Source organism: Lepidochelys kempii, chromosome 18 (genome assembly GCF_965140285.1).
Source record: "Lepidochelys kempii isolate rLepKem1 chromosome 18, rLepKem1.hap1, whole genome shotgun sequence".
NCBI classification, from domain to species: Eukaryota; Metazoa; Chordata; order Testudines; family Cheloniidae; genus Lepidochelys; species Lepidochelys kempii.
The window spans coordinates 5,608,317-5,627,384 of record NC_136397.1 but is presented as its reverse complement, the minus strand read 5'-3'; the positions used below and the strand labels follow the sequence as shown (position 1 = coordinate 5,627,384).

The 19,068-nt window shown below is 53.5% G+C and overlaps 1 protein-coding gene across 1 annotated transcript in view; it reads right to left on the bottom strand.

Moving 5' to 3' along the window:
* Positions 1-10,993: 10,993 nt before the first annotated feature.
* The window catches only part of EPHA8 (EPH receptor A8), a 101,032-nt gene continuing 92,957 nt past the window's right edge, over positions 10,994-19,068 (bottom strand). The window contains exon 16 of the mRNA XM_073316605.1: positions 10,994-13,577. Within this exon, the coding sequence (XP_073172706.1) occupies positions 13,463-13,577 (115 nt within the window). The 3' untranslated portion in view covers positions 10,994-13,462. The remainder of the gene's footprint in view (positions 13,578-19,068) is intronic.

The window sequence follows — 19,068 nt, the reverse complement described above, 5'->3', positions numbered from 1 at the left end:
ATCTTTTATGCTGAACCCTTGTGTGTAGTTGTGAAGGCTGGCGGGCTCCTCTGTATTAAGTGATGAATACTGTATGTGCAATATGATTGGCCCATTGCTGTAAAGGATAGTTTCTGGCTGACTATCTGGAGTTAATCTCTCACCAGCAGAAGTTGGGCCACTAAAAGATTTTCCCTCCACCACTTTGGCTGTCTCTAGGGCTTTAAGTCAAAAGGGATTGTTAGGAGAAAGAAATAGGAAGCGAGTCAATGCCTAGAGATAAGATGCCTCTGGGGTAAAACCTTCATGGTCCTTCAGAGACCAGTGACTGGGCTGTTAACTGGGAAGAGCCTGCCTGCCTGGGAGCAACTGCAGAAACAAGGACAGCTACAAGCAGATTGCATGGGGGATGCAGGCAAAGGGGTATGTCAGGGACCAGCAGCAGTGCCGCATGAAAGCAAAGGAACTCTGCTAGGCATACCACAAGGCCAGGAAGCACGGCAGTAGAGCTGGTGCTGCCCCCCAGACCTGCTGTTTTTACTATGAGCTGTAGGCTATGCTCGGCGGAGACCCCACCAGCGCCATGCAGACCACCATGGACACATTGAAGGAGCCAGAGGCAGAGACTCCTGCTGTGAACAGAGAAGAGGAGGAGGAAGGGGACTCCAGCCATCCCGTGAGCCAGGACCTCTTCAAGAGCCCACCACAGTCTAGCTAGCCCCACCAGTTGTTCAGGGATGAACCTGATGAAGAGGCAGAGACCTTCGGTAAACGTGAGTGCATTTTTCCTTACGCTGTTTACGTTTAAAGATGGCGCCCGGCCCATCCCCAAGTTAACAAGACACAGGTGTCGGGGGTTTTATTGCTTTACTGATACGAAAAGAGGTAGCGCTGTAACAAACAGAGGTAGCGCTGGGATCTGGTTTTCATTCCCTTGTTGGGCGGGCAGGGGGCAGAGTAGTTTATGTACACATCGGGGTGACCCTTTATCTTCCTGAGAGAACTCAAGGAAACATTCATGGAGGAACTCAGCCATACTCTGTAACTCTCCTGAAAGTTTCTAGGGACAGCAGCCTTATTTCTTCCTGCACTGTGGGACGCTTTCCAACACCACTGTGTGACAAGTTCGGCTGGCACCATTGCAGTAAACAGGCTAGCAGCATACAGGCCTGGGCAGTTTTGGGTTGCCAGTAGCAGCTGTGTTCTCTGTGCCTGTGTGACCCTCAGGAGATATCAGCTAAAACCCCCACTGCCTGTGGACCATCGTGCCAATATCCTGGGCCATTGCCCCATACTTGTACCTGGGTCACTACCTCCAGCGTTGTGAATCCCAGTGATTTTCAAGGCGTGGCGCTGCTGGGTGTCATCACACCTACGCTTCTCAGTGAATCAAGTGCAAGGAGTTTTCAACCCAGTAACTCCCAGGGTGTCACTCAAGTGGGGGTGGCCCCAAGCAAAACTGCAGCGTAGACAAGGCTCCAGCATGCTCAAGACTTTTTCTCATCATGTTCTCTGGGTTAGACGGCCTCATGGTGAATGCCCCAGCTCCTGGCTCTACATACAGCCTGCTCTAGTGCTGCCACTCGGGAAGCTGCACCCTCTGGGAACTGAATCCAAAAATGACAAGTGTAGACACAGCCTTAACCTGAGGGGGTTGGAAATCTTTCGCTACTTTTCCGAGGCAAGCCTTAATCCCTGTGATCCCGAAGCACTTCCTCCCGTTTGACTAAAGCTGAACCTCAGCTTGTTGCACATGCCTTGCTTTGACAATTGGGCACAACTTTCTCAGCAACTGGGAAATAACTCCAGGGTGTGGCTCTGGCCTCTGCTCCCGCTCCTGCGATTACTTGAGGCTCTCCAGAGCCAAGTCTGTTTCCAGACTGGGATGAAATGGGATTATGAGCTTTCAGAATGCGTATATTGATATCCTCTGAGGAGTTCTCAGGCTAAGAGACATGTCTATTGTGATTTACAACATAGATATTGTTTAAGGGAAATTTCTAAGGCAACTGTATCTGTGGAGCCAGCTTTTAACCAGTTTAACTGTTAGAACATCGATAGTGATGTTTCAATCTCCTATCCGTTTATGCGGAGTAATCTTCTTGAACACACAGCTAAGTGTAAAGTGAAGAGGGACGGGGGCCAGGAATCCAGTGTCCTCAGCAGTTGGGCTGATATGTGAGCAGATAGGAATATCAATAACGATCAAGCAGAAATTGCCCTTTGTTCACTTTAGCCACAGAGCGTGTTTGACCTCAGAAAGATTTCATAAAACTGACACAAAGAAGAGGGATTGTGCATGTGTAAAGTCAACGTGGGCAATGTCACGTAGAACTGCTGGCTCTTTTAAAGTCCTGTACCACAGTGACCAAGCACCTTAATAATGCTGACAGCATGCAGGGGTTTGTATTATTAATGATGTATCCCAGTTCAGCTTGGACAGATAGCAAAGCAAATATAGTGGGATTGCCTGGTCAGTACCTAAAAATGGCACTATCCATTACTAGAGAAGGAAATCTAGTCCACCAATGAAAGAATGGATTACTTGCCTTGATGCCTGGCTATCACTGCAACAGGATGTCTCTGCTTGGGACACAAACTGCCCTGGGGCCGAACCCTGTGAGGTGCTGGTGGGCACTGGCTTCCACTCTATGAAAGGAATTGATTTGGGCTGCGAGACTGGGCGTGACACTGTCATGATCCTTTCTACCTTTGCTTCTGTTCCATGCAGGGCTGGCCCACAACACTTTGGCACCTGAGGTGGGGAGCTCAAATGATGCCCCCATGCCCCCTTGCTTGGGCCAAAACTTTGAAAGTTCTCAATTCTGCCTTCTTCCTGTTCTACTCCTCTGCTACCAACCCCAATAAAGGAGAACTAACAACTTAAAATGCCTTGTTCAAAAATCTTAAATAACACTTCACTTTCAAATGCCTGAACAGCAAATGTAACTTTTCCTGTCTGCATAGTAAACACTGGCATTGTTATCTGTTTGAATAATCAAAGTGGTGCTTTCCGTGCTGTCTTGGTTGCAAAGATTTGAACTGCTTCCTGCTGAAGGTCCACAGTCTGCGCTAGCTCATGCTCTATTGACCACCCTCTCCTGTGTCTTTGTGGAGCGTAGATGTGTTTTTATTAACTTCAGCTTGGAGAAGCTGCGTTCTCCACTGGCAACTGTTACAGGAAGTGTTAGAAGTATGCGCAGAGCAACAAAAGCATTTGTAAAGAGGGTGATCATCTTATTTGTGCACATATATTCCAGAACAGCCTTTGGAGTTGATCCTGCTGAAATGTATCTTGAAAGGGCTTTCAGTTCATCACCTAAATCACTCGCATCAATATCGCGCATGTCATCATGTGTCAACACTGTCTCTAGTGCCCTGCACTGCTGGTGTAGGTCTTCTTCGGGTATAGTGAGGTGTTTTGGAATATCGTACAACATCCCAAATATACTGCTGTCTTCCCTGAGCTGCATGAAACATTCTTTAACTGACTGTATTGCACAATCTAGCAGCTGGTTAAAGAGTTCAACTTTGAATTGTTGTTTGGGGTCTCTTATGGGATTATCCTGGGCCTCGTCATCAAAATATCTTCTTCTTCGGTGACTCTTGTATTCTTGAATGGCTGGGAAAATAGTTTCAGTGTGAAGTTCTTCTGCCAACTTCTGTGCTTTTCAGAACGTTTTGACATCCCCCATCTGACCGGTAAGACTGTAGGTATGACTTTGCTTTGTCCAGTTGTTCCATTGCTCCAGATATATCAAGGTCAACACCTTGGAGTCTCTTGCTTACAACATTTATTTCAAACAGTATGTCATGCCATAACACTAAGCCACACAGAAATTTGAAGTTATGTATGTTTCTGGTGATTCCATTTCCCTCTGCCACTGTTCTCCCACGAACAGTTCCTGTCATAGCCTTATCCTCCATAATGGCAACTATGGCATCATCTATCTTCCCAATTTGGTGTTTCATAGAATCATAGAATCATAGAATATCAGGGTTGGAAGGGACCCCAGAAGGTCATCTAGTCCAACCCCCTGCTCAAAGCAGGACCAATTCCCAGTTAAATCATCCCAGCCAGGGCTTTGTCAAGCCTGACCTTAAAAACCTCTAAGGAAGGAGATTCTACCACCTCCCTAGGTAACTCATTCCAGTGTTTCACCACCCTCTTAGTGAAAAAGTTTTTCCTAATATCCAATCTAAACCTCCCCCACTGCAACTTGAGACCATTACTCCTCGTTCTGTCATCTGCTACCATTGAGAACAGTCTAGAGCCATCCTCTTTGGAACCCCCTTTCAGGTAGTTGAAAGCAGCTATCAAATCCCCCCTCATTCTTCTCTTCTGCAGGCTAAACAATCCCAGCTCCCTTAGCCTCTCCTCATAACTCATGTGTTCCAGTCCCCTAATCATTTTCGTTGCCCTTCGCTGGACTCTCTCCAATTTATCCACATCCTTCTTGAAGTGTGGGGCCCAAAACTGGACACAGTACTCCAGATGAGGCCTCACCAATGTCGAATAGAGGGGAACGATCACGTCCCTCGATCTGCTCGCTATGCCCCTACTTATACATCCCAAAATGCCATTGGCCTTCTTGGCAACAAGGGCACACTGCTGACTCATATCCAGCTTCTCGTCCACTGTCACCCCTAGGTCCTTTTCCGCAGAACTGCTGCCTAGCCATTCGGTCCCTAGTCTGTAGCTGGGCATTGGGTTCTTCCGTCCTAAGTGCAGGACCCTGCACTTATCCTTATTGAACCTCATCAGATTCCTTTTGTCCCAATCTTCCAATTGGTCTAGGTCCTTCTGTATCCTATCCCTCCCCTCCAGCGTATCTACCACTCCTCCCAGTTTAGTATCATCCGCAAATTTGCTGAGAGTGCAATCCACACCATCCTCCAGATCATTTATGAAGATATTGAATAAAACCGGCCCCAGGACCGACCCTTGGGGCACTCCACTTGATACCGGCTGCCAACTAGACATGGAGCCATTGATCACTACCCGTTGAGCCCGACAATCTAGCCAGCTTTCTACCCACCTTATAGTGCATTCATCCAGCCCATACTTCCTTAACTTGGTGACAAGAATACTATGGGAGACCGTGTCAAAAGCTTTCCTAAAGTCAAGAAACAATACATCCACTGCTTTCCCTTCATCCACAGAACCAGTAATCTCATCATAAAAGGCGATTAGATTAGTCAGGCATGACCTTCCCTTGGTGAATCCATGCTGGCTGTTCCTGATCACTTTCCTGTCATGCAAGTGCTTCAGGATTGATTCTTTCAGGACCTGCTCCATGATTTTTCCAGGGACTGAGGTGAGGCTGACTGGCCTGTAGTTCCCAGGATCTTCCTTCTTCCCTTTTTTAAAGATTGGCACTACATTAGCCTTTTTCCAGTCATCCGGGACTTCCCCGGTTCGCCACGAGTTTTCAAAGATAATGGCCAGTGGCTCTGCAATCACAGCCGCCAATTCCTTCAGCACTCTCGGATGCAACTCGTCCGGCCCCATGGACTTGTGCACGTCCAGCTTTTCTAAATAGTCCCTAACCACCTCTATCTCCACAGAGGGCTGGCCATCTCTTCTGCATTTTGTGATGCCCAGCGCAGCAGTCTGGGAGCTGACCTTGTTAGTGAAAACAGAGGCAAAAAAAGCATTGAGTACATTAGCTTTTTCCACATCCTCTGTCACTAGGTTGCCTCCCTCATTCAGTAAGGGGCCCACACATTCCTTGGCTTTCTTCTTGTTGCCAACATACCTGATAGGCTACTGCCACTACCTGCCACTACCTGCCACTACTAACATACCTGCCACTACCGCAGTGGAGCCCCGGGCCCTTTAAATCACTGAGGAGCCCTGGGGGCTCCCAGCTGCCACCGCTATCCCAGGGCTCTGGGCTCTGGCAGAGCTTTAAAGGGCCTGGGGCTCTGCTGTGGTAGCAGCTGCTGGAGCCCCGAGACCTTTAAATCCCCGCCTGAGCCCTAAATGTCTTAAATGTCTGCCGGAGCCCCACCGCCACTACCCCAGGCCTTCGGCAGCAGGGCTCCAGCGGGGATTTAAAGGGCCTGGGCAGTAGCTGTGGCTGGAGCTCTGGGGCTCTTTAAATCCCCACCAGAGCCCCCCCACCCCTACCCCAGGGCTTGGGCAGCAGGGCTCAGGCGGGGATTTAAAGGGCTTGGGGCTCCAGCAGCCACTACCTCCCCAGCCCTTTAAATCCTCTCCGGAGCCCCGCCGCCGCTACCCCAGGGCTTTGGCAGCAGGGCTCAGGCGGGGATTTAAAGGGCCCCGGGAGGTAGCGGGGTCTGGTGCTCCGGGGCCCTTTAAATCCCCACCAGAGCCCCGCCATCACTACCCCAGGGCTCGGGCAGCAGGGCTCAGGCGGAGATTTAAAAGGTCCTGGGTGGGTAGCGGCAGCTGGAGCTCCGGGGCCTTTTAAATCCCCACCAGAGCCCCGCCACCGCTACCCCGGGGCTCAGGCAGCACGGCTAAGACCGGGATTTAAAGGGCCCCGGGGCAGTAGCAGTGGCTGGAGCTTTAAATCCCCGCCGCAGCCCTGCTGCCGCTACCACAGGGCTTTAAATTGCCCTCTCGGAAAGCCGGTCCTGGTACAGCGCACCAGCTCTTACCGGTTTGCTGTACCAGAGCATACGGGCTTACTTTCACCTCTGCTCAACACTCAATTGAAGGGGACAAATAAGCAGGCTAGTAGCAGGTCCTGAGTGAGGGAAGATATCAGTGTCTTAAGGGCCTAACTGGCTCCTACTACTTCATTTGATTGCCTGGTCTCCTTAAGTGGGTTCAGGGAAGCAGCAGGAAACAGGAAGCTCCCTGAGAAGTTGGGGTTAATCAGTCCAGGCTCCTGGGGTGCTAGTGAGGTACATAAGAGGCTCCTCCTCCTCTCTCTCCCTGCAGCTCCTGCTGCTTTCTGTTATGCCCCCTCACTTTTTCTCCTGCCTGCCTGTTCTGTCTCTTGTGCCCTCCTTCCTCCAGCACAGCACTCCCCCATCTCTGTGCATCTCGAGCAGAGAGAATCCAGATGCACCAGCAGCAGACACAATTGTCTACACTCTGGGTCCTAGTGGCATTCTCCCCACCCCCCCACAACAGTCTGGCACCTGAGGCAGCCGCCTCAGTTCCCCTCATGGTAAGGCCAGCCCTGGTTCCATGGCGGTTTCAATATAGTAATTCTAGAGACTGAGTGTTTGCAGGTTGGTGTCCCTGGCTCTCTGCTGGGGATGCTCATGGGGGGGAAAAGGGGGACGGGATGCTGATTGCTGGGGTTTATCTCTGCGATAAATCTTTGGGAAACATGTCAAATGGTTACTTGGCTGCACAAGCATCTCCGTTTGGCATTGTAAATATGCTGAGGGCTCTGTAGGGGCTCCTGGGTTGGGAGGGTTTGTCTGCTTGGCCAGCTGGTCCCCCACAGCAGGACTGATTTTAGGATTCCCATCTACAACCCCTGGTTTCTTTCTAAACAGATAGACAACATGCCTGGCCTGTGTGTCACTCCTTGGACGCCCCCAACCCTGAGCCCACGCAGCAAAACATCTGTTCCTGTCTGATTAATTGCCCTGCCCTTCCCCCTGCTGCTTCCCAGGAAGCTCAGAGATACCCTGACAACGTAGGTAAATGGGAGCACAGGTGGCCTGAACCTGCCAGGCCCACCTGAATGTACAGTCACCTGCCCCTTTGCCCTGCTGCTTGGCTGGCCCCTTCACTGCAAGAACATAAGGACTTGGATAATCTGAAAACTAAACTGTGTCTTCTGGCTTCAGCATCCAGTGGGGCCATGCTAAAACACATCAGGAGATAAAACACATCAGGAGCCAGCCTCTTGGCCCCTGGTTGGCTAGCCCTGGCCGGGACTGTTTTTCTCAGGAGTTGCAGGTACCTCTTAAAGAGGGGGAAGGGAGAATCGTAATGTTACAAAACTGGAAACTCAGGTCCCTTGTCACAAGTGGGGGCTTGGGGGAGGCTATCTAGTGAGCGGCTATTAGCATGGACATGTTTGTTTAATTTGCAGAGGTTAATAATATTGTAGCTGTGCAGAGGACTCTGAATAGTAGTCCCCTATAACCCCATGGATATGTCACTCTGCATGTTGCATGCTTAGCTGTCAGCCAGGTACGCCTAGGCCAGTCTCTAACACACATAAGCTCCCTGGGGGCAGGTGCTTGCTTTTGGATTGAATGCCTAAGGTGAAACCCCCTAAATCTGGCAGAATGTGAATGTCAGCTTTATGAATCAATGCAATGTGGAAGCTTAAAACACCCGGCAAATTTCTGCTCCCCACTTCCTGGGGTGAGTGATGCTTTTGATGGGCATATGAAATATCTGCCTTTGACATTTTCACCTTAGTAAGGGTGGTGAGCAGCATCTGTTCACAATAATGGTGCAAGGAAACACATGCTTCTCATGCTTTAAACATACACTCATCCCTTTTTGCCCCTCCAGATCTGCAGATTCCTCCGTAGCAGATCCTGGTGGCTTTCTTCTCCGTTATAGCATAGCTAGGGTCACAGGTTCATTGCTCAAAAGCAGTTCGCCTGCCTTTAGTTTGGATATTTATAATGATTTTTGAATTTGCGGGTGGAGCCAAGTATTGTATCTGGGTAAATCTGCAGTACCCAGAACCTACCGAAAACTGACAAAGGCTAGGATTCAGCCAGGCCTGCAGATGAAATTGAACAGACTTGCTGTAGCGACTCCTTGGGACCCTGGCTCAGCGTTAGTGCTTGACATAAGCCTGTTGCTGAGGTTATTCTAGGCTAGGCCTGTTGGAGCCCTAGCAGGAAATGTGCATCCTTGGAGTGTTTTACTTTTCCATTTTGCGTTGGTCTTTTTGTCACAGCTCGTTTCTCTGTCAGGCCCAGAAAGGAATTGCTGCTCTATTCCTGTGGGGCCTGTCGTAGTAACTGGACCTACAAGCACACCCTCATTGTGGGTTCCGCTGGAAGAAGTGAGGGGAAGTTCAGAAGATGGTGCAGTAACTGATAACAGCAGGTGGTGATGGGAAAAGGTATGAAAGGGAGACAGACAGACAGCCTGAATGAGTCCAAAGCCAAGCACTGCGGTCAGATCATGCCTGGTAAACTGGAAAGTGCGGAACTGGAAATCAGTGAACCAAAATTGCCACGTCAGAAACTAGGTGCCGTTGGGCTATTGTGCCCATCACTCCTGTTAGGATATAGATATTCAGGCCTGTCTGTAAAGGCCTAGACTCTAAGAATTTAGGTGTATTCTTATCAATTAGCTAGTTCTAGAGGTATAAAAGAAAGAATCAAAATCACTGTCTGCCGATGTAAGAGCCTTCTCTTACTGTGACAGTCTGAGGCCCTGTGCTTAGGCTAAGGCCTTTGGCTAAGCAGCAGAGGCAGCCATAAGCTGGGAAGCGACCGGTCACCTCCTCCCATTCCAAACTAGTCACACTGAAAGAAGGTGCTATTGGGCTGTTAGGATACAATCCTGTCCTGATGATGCCTATCGCCTCCAGAGAAAGGGAAGTGCCTAGAAGATGTAAAAGGAAATTTAGGTTGATAGTTTTCTGTTTGGTAAGAACTCGCTTATCCATAGCTGAGATGTGAAATCCTCATTTCTTTGTTGTTCTATCACTGTAGTCCCCATTTCCCCACTGTTTGTCTGCATAATCTCTGTCTGGTTCTGTGATTGTTTCTGTCTGCTGTATAATTAATTTTCCTGGGTGTAAACTAATTAAGGTGGTGAGATATAATTGGTTAAATAATCATGTTACAATGTGTTAGGATTGGTTAGTTAAATTTCAGGAAAATGATTGGTTAAGGTATAGCTAAGACGAACTCAAGTTTTACTATATAGTCTGCAGTCAATCAGGAAGTGTGTGTGTGCGTCAGTAAGTGGGTGGGTGGGGAAATTGGAATCATGTTTTGCTAAGGGGGAAAATGGGAACAGGGAATGGGGGTGGGGAAATTAGAATCATGTTGAGCTAAAGGCAGGAAATGAGATCAGGGACACAGGTGTAAGGCTCTGTGGTGTCAGAACTGGGAAGGGGACAGAAGGAAACTGGAATCATGCTTGCTGGAAGTTCACCCCAATAAACGTCAAATTGTTTGCACCTTTGGACTTCGGGTGTTGTTGCTCTCTGTTCATGCGAGAAGGACCAGGGAAGTAAGTGGGTGAAGGAATAAGCCCCCTAACAACTCCCTTTGTGAGGCCTTAAAGAAAGAGATGTAGAGGAGAAAAATTGGCTACTGGGCCAAGCTTCACCATCACGGCTGCCTCGTCCACCATCTCCTGGGACCCAGGGCCTTTGTCCTCCTGGTCCTGAGAGAAGTCCTGACCACACCTGGCCAGAGAGAGGGACCCAGGTGACTCCTCCATCCAACGAGCACCCAGGATGAAATGGGATTGGACTGTAACAACAACAGCAATGACACTAACTCTTCTCTTCCCACCCACCCATACAGACACATTCATGCTATGCGCACACAGACACCCTATGCACACACACTCATGCTACACACATGCCTGCACTTATACACACATGCACATCCATGCACACTCACACTATGCACAAAATGCACATGTGCTTGCATTCACATACAAGTGCATCCATGCACACATATGCTTTGCACATACATGCACACACATCCATACACATGCTATGCACACACAAACACACCCATGTGCATGCACTCACACACTCATGCACTCACACTATATAACTCATATTGGCTTTGCCACGCCCCATTTCTCAGCTCAACATGCTCCTCGAGCTGGGAGCCTGCCCACAGAATCTCACACGTAAAATAACCGAAAGGCCTGCCCTGTGTGTGCAGTGCTGTGTGGGGCGAGAGAAGGGAAGGGGTGCTGACTCCTCTGGGCAGGGCCCCTTGGGCGGCCCCATGCCTCCCGGAAGGGATGGCAGCAGCCGCCTGTGGATTCCTTAGCAGCTTCACCAGCCCTTGTGCCCCGTGCGAGCAGCCCCACATGACACATTTGTCAATAAGAGACAGAGAAATGGGCAATGGGAAGAGTTTTATTGTCCGGGAAGAGGTGCAGACTCAGACCATAAAAGAAGGGCAAGGAAGAGAGAGGCAAGGGCCATCTAGCAACTCCCTGTCCCTGGGGACCTGGGCCCATCCAGCAACACTCCTCTGCCAGGGACCAGCACCTGGCCAGCAACCCCCCATCCTCTGGGTACCAGGGCCCATCCAGCAACTCCCATCCCCAGGGGTTGGGGCTGTCCAGCAACCCCACCCCCCATCCCTGGGTACCAGGACACATCCAGCAACCCTCCCCGTCCCTAGGGACCATCCAGCAACCCTCTGCCCCCCGGGAACCAGGATCTATCCAGAACCCTCCTGCCCTTATACCTCCCATGTGCCGCAGGTCGGGTAAGGCCCAGCCAGCACCCTCCCCCACGCATTCCATGTGCTGCGTAAAGCTCCGAGTACACAGACCCCAGGATTGGCGCGTGAGGGGTCTGAGTGCACAGAGGGTGCAATGTACCTAGAACCACATACTGCATCTAGCCCTCGTTCGGAAGAGCTTCCATAGGAAGCAGTAGAGTGCCCACGATATAGTCCTAGAGTAGAATTGAGATGTAGACGCCCTGGATAGAAAACTAAACCAAGCCCAGGGAGGGTTTAGCTTAGCCAGGATTATTGCAGACTGGAAAATGGCTTTAACCCCTCCCCCCACATCCCACCATCCTCCAGTTCATCTGGCGCTGCTGGAAGGCGACCTCGGGCCAAATCCTGCTGTCACATGTGCTGGTGTAAATCCAGACTATCCCTACTGGGACCAACGGAGTGCCTCTGGATTTCCTCTGCCATAACTGAGAGCGGACTCTGGCCTCGCCTGCGAACCGGCATGGGTCTCAGACACACAAGTAACAGCAGCATTGGGTGGAGCTCTTTGCCCCTGCCCCACGGAGTGGGGCCCCTCAGTGAGCTCCGGCTACATGCCCCCTTGAAGAGTCTTGGCAGCGTGGCCACCTCTGGGCTGGGCTTTCTGTGCTTTGAGATCATTTTTGCGTGTCTAAAGTCAGACATAGTAAACCAGCTTTGAACATGGTAGAAAATTGTATTTACAAAGGGGAGCAAGAGGCCCGCTTTCCTCTCCAGCCTGTGCCAGTCCCTCTGCTTCGAGCAAGTCTCTGCCTCTGGGGACAGCTCAGTGCGTCCAACAACCTCAGTGCACTGGCCTGCTGCCTTCCAAAGCCCCGCATCGTGCCAGGGCGCGCTCACCAGCAGGGGGCGCAAGCAGGGAGCTGGCGCAGCTCCTGTCAGGGTGGCGTGGAGAAGCCCTCACCTGCTGGGCAGCCTGGATCTGACAGCTGGGCACAGCCTTGGGCAGGGGCATGGTGTGTTCGCAGCTCGGCGTGCTGCTGGGAGCAGTGCCGCTGGTGACTGTCTCCAGGGGAGGCTTGGCCAGGCTCTGTGAACACAATGAGGCAGACTGGCTCGGGCAGCCCCTGGCTGTTTTTAGGCAATGTAGGAACAGAGTTCAATACAGCCCCCTCAGACACGGAAGAAGATGTGACAGGACCGTGAGAGGGGACACGGCCCCTCATGCGGCACAAGACTGACCTCTGCTCCGGAGGAAAACCTGAGCGTGTAGCCCTAAGACACATGCTCTCCCCTCGCCCTGGCCTGCCTGTGCTGGGTTCAGTGCTGGTGCATTCAGGAAGTGGTGACTTCCTAGCGGGTTCTGGGTTCTCCTTTGACAGCACGTCTCACGTCTCCCCGAGCAGGCGCCAGTGCTCCTGGGCCCCTCTCCCCAGCTCCAAGGAAGTCCCCTCCGCTCACAGCACCCGTGAAACTGCCGCAGGAGGCTCAAGATGGTCCAGTTTCCCAGTGACTCTCCTGAGAGCAGTGGCAATGACCCTGGGAGCCTCATGGTCTGGAGGTCTTGGGTAGAGCAGGAACCATCACAGGGTGGTGGGAGTGGGCGCTTTGCTGTCTCTGCCATGCAATGGTGTGGGAGGCCCGGCTAGGCTCAGAGATCCAGCTAAGCCTCCAGGTAGTACAATAGCAGCTCAGACACAGTCGGCAGCAGCGCATGGAAGAGACTTGCCCGGCTGCTCCCGCCATCGCTGTCAGTCAGTGCTACTCCCTTTGCAAGGCCCAGCCTGGTCAGCACACCCCGTGTGGTTAGCTTGCTGGAGCAGCTTGGTAGTGCTGCTCCCTTCTATTGCACAGCCCCTAGCTAGGCCATGCTAGGAGCCCCGGCCCCGCAGGGACACAGGATGGAAAATGAAGTGGCCTGCCCTGCTCTGGAGGCTGCTCCTACCTTCAGCCAGAGGAAGGAGCCAGCAGATTCAGCAATGTACCTGGAAAGCTCTTCCACTTTCCCTTGGGAGCGCGACTCACAGCAAGGCAACAGAAAGCCACAGTGGCTCAAGGTTCTGGCTCGGCGCTTCTCCCGCTGGCTTTGCTCGCCACTCTGCCAGGATCAGTGCTTTTGGACTGCCAGCTGCTGGGTCTGGGGAGCTGGCGATTAGAGATGCCGCCTGGGGCCACTGGTGTTCAGCAGCTGAGACCTCATGATCTGGATGCTGCTCAGAATCTTCTTCTGGTGCCCCATGAGGGTGATCCCCAGGCTCCGAACGTCACTGTGAAAACAAAGGGAACGTCAGAACCCCGGCTCCCCCTGTGCTGCAGGCCAGGCCACGGGGCTTCCCCTCCACTGGCTCAGCTGCACTCACCTGCCAGTGGCGGAGCAGCCATTGTCTGGTCCTGAGGGCTGACGTGCTGTTCTCAGGAGTGACTGGCTGTCTTTCTCCATGGCCCACACCAGGGCCCCTGCCCCTGTGCCATCCCCAGGGGGAGAGGGAGGCAGAGGGGAAACAGCTCCTGACAGGCTAAGAGCAAGTAAGAGCGATGCTCTGAAATTGGATTCTGTTTAATGAGTTGCTCACAGATAACCCAGTCAGACACACAGACCGATGGACAGACAGCCCTCTCCACTCAGAAGCTTCTCTGATGTGTCCAGGAAACTCTGATTAGCATCCCCTCATTCTGCAATCATGCTGTGCAATGGCCTGACTGTCACTGAGCTTCCACTGTGTAGCCTCCCATCCAACCCTGCTGGACACACCATCTTGTCACACACACACAAGTGCACAGAGCCCTATGCACGCACGCACACACACACATGGAGCCCTACGCATCACACACAGCCTTATGTATGTGACGCAGCGGGGGTGGAGTGTTGACCTGGGAATGTGGCAGGGGAGTCTCACTGGGGATGGGGTACCTGAGGGCCTGTAACCTGAGCCAGGAGTGGGAGGGGAAGGGGAAGGTAACACCTCTGCCCGGGAATGTGGACAGAGGCTGCAGGAGAGAGCCTGCTAGGGGAGTTTAGTTTTCAGTTTGGTGCTGGGTGGTGGAACACAGGGAACCCCAGGGCTGGGGTCTAAGGTCCCTGCTCCCACAGAAGGACTTGACTGAGGGGTCCTGGTGGTACCCACAAGCTCTGTTTTAGACTGTGTTCCTATTGTCCAATAAACCTTCCATTTTACTGGCTGGCTGAGAGTCACAGTGAATCCCAGGAAGAGGGGTGCAGGCCCCGGACTCTCCCAGACTCCGTGACAACTGGTGGTAGAAGTGGGATCTACTGCACCCTGTGAACAGCGCTTCCTGCAGTAAGTGACTGGGGAACAGTAAAATGAAGGGGGATTGACGGGGACCAGGTGTGCTGAAGATTCAGAGAGAGAGACGGTTTCCGGGGGCGGTTAACCCCTGGGAGTGTGTGACCAGAGAGAAGGATTTTTGCAGTAACAGGGTCCCCCGGGGGATTGCAGCGAGCGGTCCCAGGGGTGGAGGAGTCTGCAGCTCGACCCTGGCAAAGAGGTGGTGACCTCAAGAAGGACTGGAACCCTAGGGGTTCTTCCTGGAAACCATGGAAAGCTGTCCCGGCCTGCAAGTGGTCAGTAGGGAGATGTACGCTAAACGCCTAAAGAGCGACCTGGTGGAGTTGTGCAGGCAGAGGGGGCTGCACATTGTGAGGTCCACCAAGGAACAGCTGATTGTCCAGTTGGAGGAGAGGGATCGCTTGGATGACCCGATCCCTGACCCTGAGGTAAGCCGCCCAGTGGATGCAGCGTGGGCCCTGTGGCCTGACCGGGCTGGGAGGGTTCAGACTGCCTCCGAGGACATCCCAAGACCCTTCCTACCTATGCCTAGGGGAGGGGCTAGGGGAAGCCCAGCGAATACCGAGGGCACCCTGACCCCGGCAGCCAGCAGGGGATCCTCCTGGCAGAGCTCCCCATCCCTGGAGCGGAGGCGGCTGAAATGGGAGAGGGAGATGAAAATGAGGGAGCTGGAGGATCATGAAAAGCAGCATCAGCATGAGCGGGAAGAGAAGGAGAGGCAACGTCATCATGAACTGGAGCTGGCCAGGCTGAGGAGCAGTGGGGCACTGGCTGCGGTGAGTGACGGGGGACCCAAGACTGCAAGGAGCTTTGATAAGTGCCTCCTGGCCCAGCGTAAGGAGGGGGAGGACATAGATAGCTTCCTGACAGCCTTTGAGAATGCCTGTGAGATGCACAGGGTTGACCCTGCAGACAGGCTCCAGTTTCTCACCCCCTTACTGGACCCCAAAGCCGTGGAGGTGTACAGCCGAATGAAAGGGGCGGAGGCAGGGGACTACGAACTGTTCAAACAGGCCCTACTCCGTGAGTTTGGGCTGACCCCCGAGATGTACTGGAAAAGGTTCCGGAGTCAGCGTAAAACGCTTGAGGTCACATACCTACAACGGGTCAACCGAATGCAGGGATATACCCACAAGTTGACAGCTGGGTAGTAGGGAGGAGTCCCAAAAGAACAGGCCCCCCACGATGCAGAGAGAGAGTCACCATGGGACCTCCCAGCGGGGAAATGTGGAGAACCCCCTCCCAAGGGGAACGCCTGGCGTCAGCACCCTCCAACCTGCTCGAGGGGACCAACGTGACCTGAGCTGCTATCACTGGCCAGAGAGGCCACGTACAGACCCAGTGCCCCAGGCTCAGGGACAGACTGAGCAGACCCAACCTACCCAGGGTTAACTGGGTAGGGACCCAGCTGGACGAGGGGCAGACGGCCCAGGCAAGGGGGGCTGCCAGCTTACCACATGCTCAGGAGGGAAGAATACCCCCGGCCAGCTCCGCCAGAGGGCTGGAGGCTCTGGACTCAGGATTGTCGGTTTACAGGGTGGGCGCAGGGCTGTCCCTCCGGAGAGAGTGCCTTGTTCCCCTGGAGGTGGATGGGAGGAAGGTCAATGGATACTGGGATATGAGCGCGGAAGTGACGCTGGCCCGGCCCGAGGTGGTGGCCCCAGATCGGGTGGTGCCCAACACCTACCTGACCCTGACGGGGATGGGTGGGACCCCATTCAAGGTGCCCGTGGCAAGGGTACACCTGAAATGGGGCGCCAAGGAGGGCCCCAAGGACGTGGGGGTGCACCACCATTTGCCCACTGAGGTTTTGATGGGGGGGGCCTAGAGGACTGGCCAAGCAACCCCCAGACCGCCCTGGTTGTGACCCGTAGCCAGAGCCGGCGAGGGGCACTGCGCCCTGACCTTGGGGAGGGTGCCACACCGGAGGCGCAGGACCCTACCTTGGTGGGGAGGGAGCGTCGAGGGGCACGGCTCAGAGAGCCTGTGACCTCAGACCCGGCCAGTGAGAGGAAACCGGTCACCATCCCTTCCCCAGCCGCTGAGTTCCAGGCCAAGTTGCAGAAAGATCCCTCCTTGCGGAAGCTCAGGGACCTGGCCGACCTCAGTGTGGTACGGACCATGAGGGGAGGCTGCCAGGAGAGGTTCCTGTGGAGAAGGGGTTCCTGTACCGAGAATGGGCTCCCCCAGGGGAAGTGGAGTCCTGTGGGATCAGGAGGCAGTTGGTGGTCCCCAGAAGTATCGCCGCAAGCTCCTGTACCTGGCCCATGACATCCCCCTCGCAGAGCACCAGGGAATCCGGCGCACCCGGCAGAGGTTGCTACAGAACTTTTACTGGCCTGGGGTCTTTACCACGGTCTGGCAGTATTGCCGATCCTGTGACCCCTGTCAGAGGGTGGGGAAGGCCCGGGACAAGGGGAAAGCGGCTTTGAGACCTTTGCCCACCATAGAGGAACCTTTCCAGAAGGTGGCCATGGACATAGTGGGACCTCTCAGCAAGACGACCCGCTCGGGGAAGAAATACATTCTGGTGGTGGTAGATTTCGCCACCCACTACCCCGAGGCAGTGCCCTTAGCTTCCATTGAAGCCGACACCGTGGCGGATGCGCTCCTGACCATTTTCAGCCGAGTGGGGTTCCCCAGGGAAGTCTTGACAGACCAAGGATCCAACTTCATGTCGGCCCTGCTCCGGTGCTTGTGGGAGAAATGTGGGGTCCGGCACAACTGGGCCTCAGCTTATCACCCCCAGTCCAATGGGCTGGTGGAGATGTTCAATGGGACGCTAAAGATGATGCTGAAAACCTTTATGAACCAGCACCCGCAGGATTGGGACAAATACTTACCTCACCTGCTGTTCGTGTAAGGGAGGTACCCCAGGAGTCTACCGGATTTTCGCCTTTCGAACTGTTATATGGAAGGAGGGTAAGGGGCCCCCTGGACCTGATGAGAGATGAATGGGAGGGGAAGGCCACTCCCAATGGAGAGTCAGTGGTGGAATATGTCCTGATCTTCTGAGAGAGACTTGCTGAACTCATGGGCCTGGCCAGGGAGAATCTGGCCAGAGCCCAGAAGAAGCAGAAGGTCTGGTATGACCGCACGGCACGGGCCCACACCTACGCCACCGGGGATCAGGTGATGGTTCTCATCCCCGTGAGAAAGAACAAACTACAGGCCACCTGGGAAGGCCCTTTCAAGGTTGTCAAGCAGCTAAATGAGGTAAACTATGTGGTGGAGCTGTTGAACCGGGTGGACCACCGCCGGGTGTACCATGTGAATATGATGAAGCCATATTATGCCAGGGGGAATGTGGTGTTGGCCGTGTGTGGACATTGGGAGGAGCAGGGAGGTGACCCTTTAGTAGATCTATTCCCTGGGACCAGAGCGGGTTCACCCCTGGAAACAATTCCCCTCTATGATCAGCTAACCCCTGCCCAGCAAGCTGAGGTCAGGGGGGTGCCGCATCCGCACCGACAGCTGTTTTCCAACCAGCCTGGATGCACTAATCTGACTGTCCACTGGGTGCAGACAGGATCGCACCCGCCGATAAAATGCTTCCCCTTCCTAGTCACAGGGAAAACTGCTCAGGACCTGGAAAGAGAGGTCAGGGACATGTTGGCTTTGGGGGTGATCCAGCCATCAGCCAGCCCTTGGGCCTCACCCGTGGTGCTGGTCCCCAAAAAGGACGGGTCGATCCGGTTCTGTGTGGACTATCGGAAGCTCAATGCCATCACTGTATTGGATGACTACCCTATGCCCAGGCCTGATGAGCTCCTAGACAAATTGGGAGGAGCTCGATACCTTACTACCATGGACCTTACAAAGGGCTACTGGCAAGTGCCGCTGGATGCAGATGCCCGGCTGAAATTGGCCTTTATCACGTGGGGCTCTATGAGTTCCTGACCCTGCCTTTCGGCCTCAAGGGAGCGCCGGCCACCTTCCAACACCTGGTGGATCAGCTACTGAGGGGGATGGAGGACCATGTGTCCCAGGTTAGACAAGTGCTGGACCGACTCCAGGAGGCTGGGCTGACTGTAAAAGCAGAGAAGTGCAAGGTGGAGATGGCTGAAGTATCTTACCTGGGCCATTGGGTGGGGAGCGGCCACCTAAAGCCCCAACCAGCCAAGGTGGAGGTGATCAGAGTGGCCCGCTCCCTACACCAAAAAACAGGTCCAAGCCTTTATGGGGTTGGCAGGATACTATCTAAGGTTTGTGCCCCGTTTTATCGCCATAGCCACCCCCATCACCGAGCTATGCAAGAAGGGGAAGCCAGACAAGGTGGTCTGGACCAAGCAGTGCCAAGAGGCTTTCCGGGCACTGCAGGAGGCTCTGGTCAGTGGCCCAGTTCTGGCAAACCCAGACTTTGACAAGCCCTTTATGGCGTTCACCGACACCTCAGACATGGGACTGGGGGCGGTGTTAATGCAGGAGGATGAAAAGGGGGAGAGACACC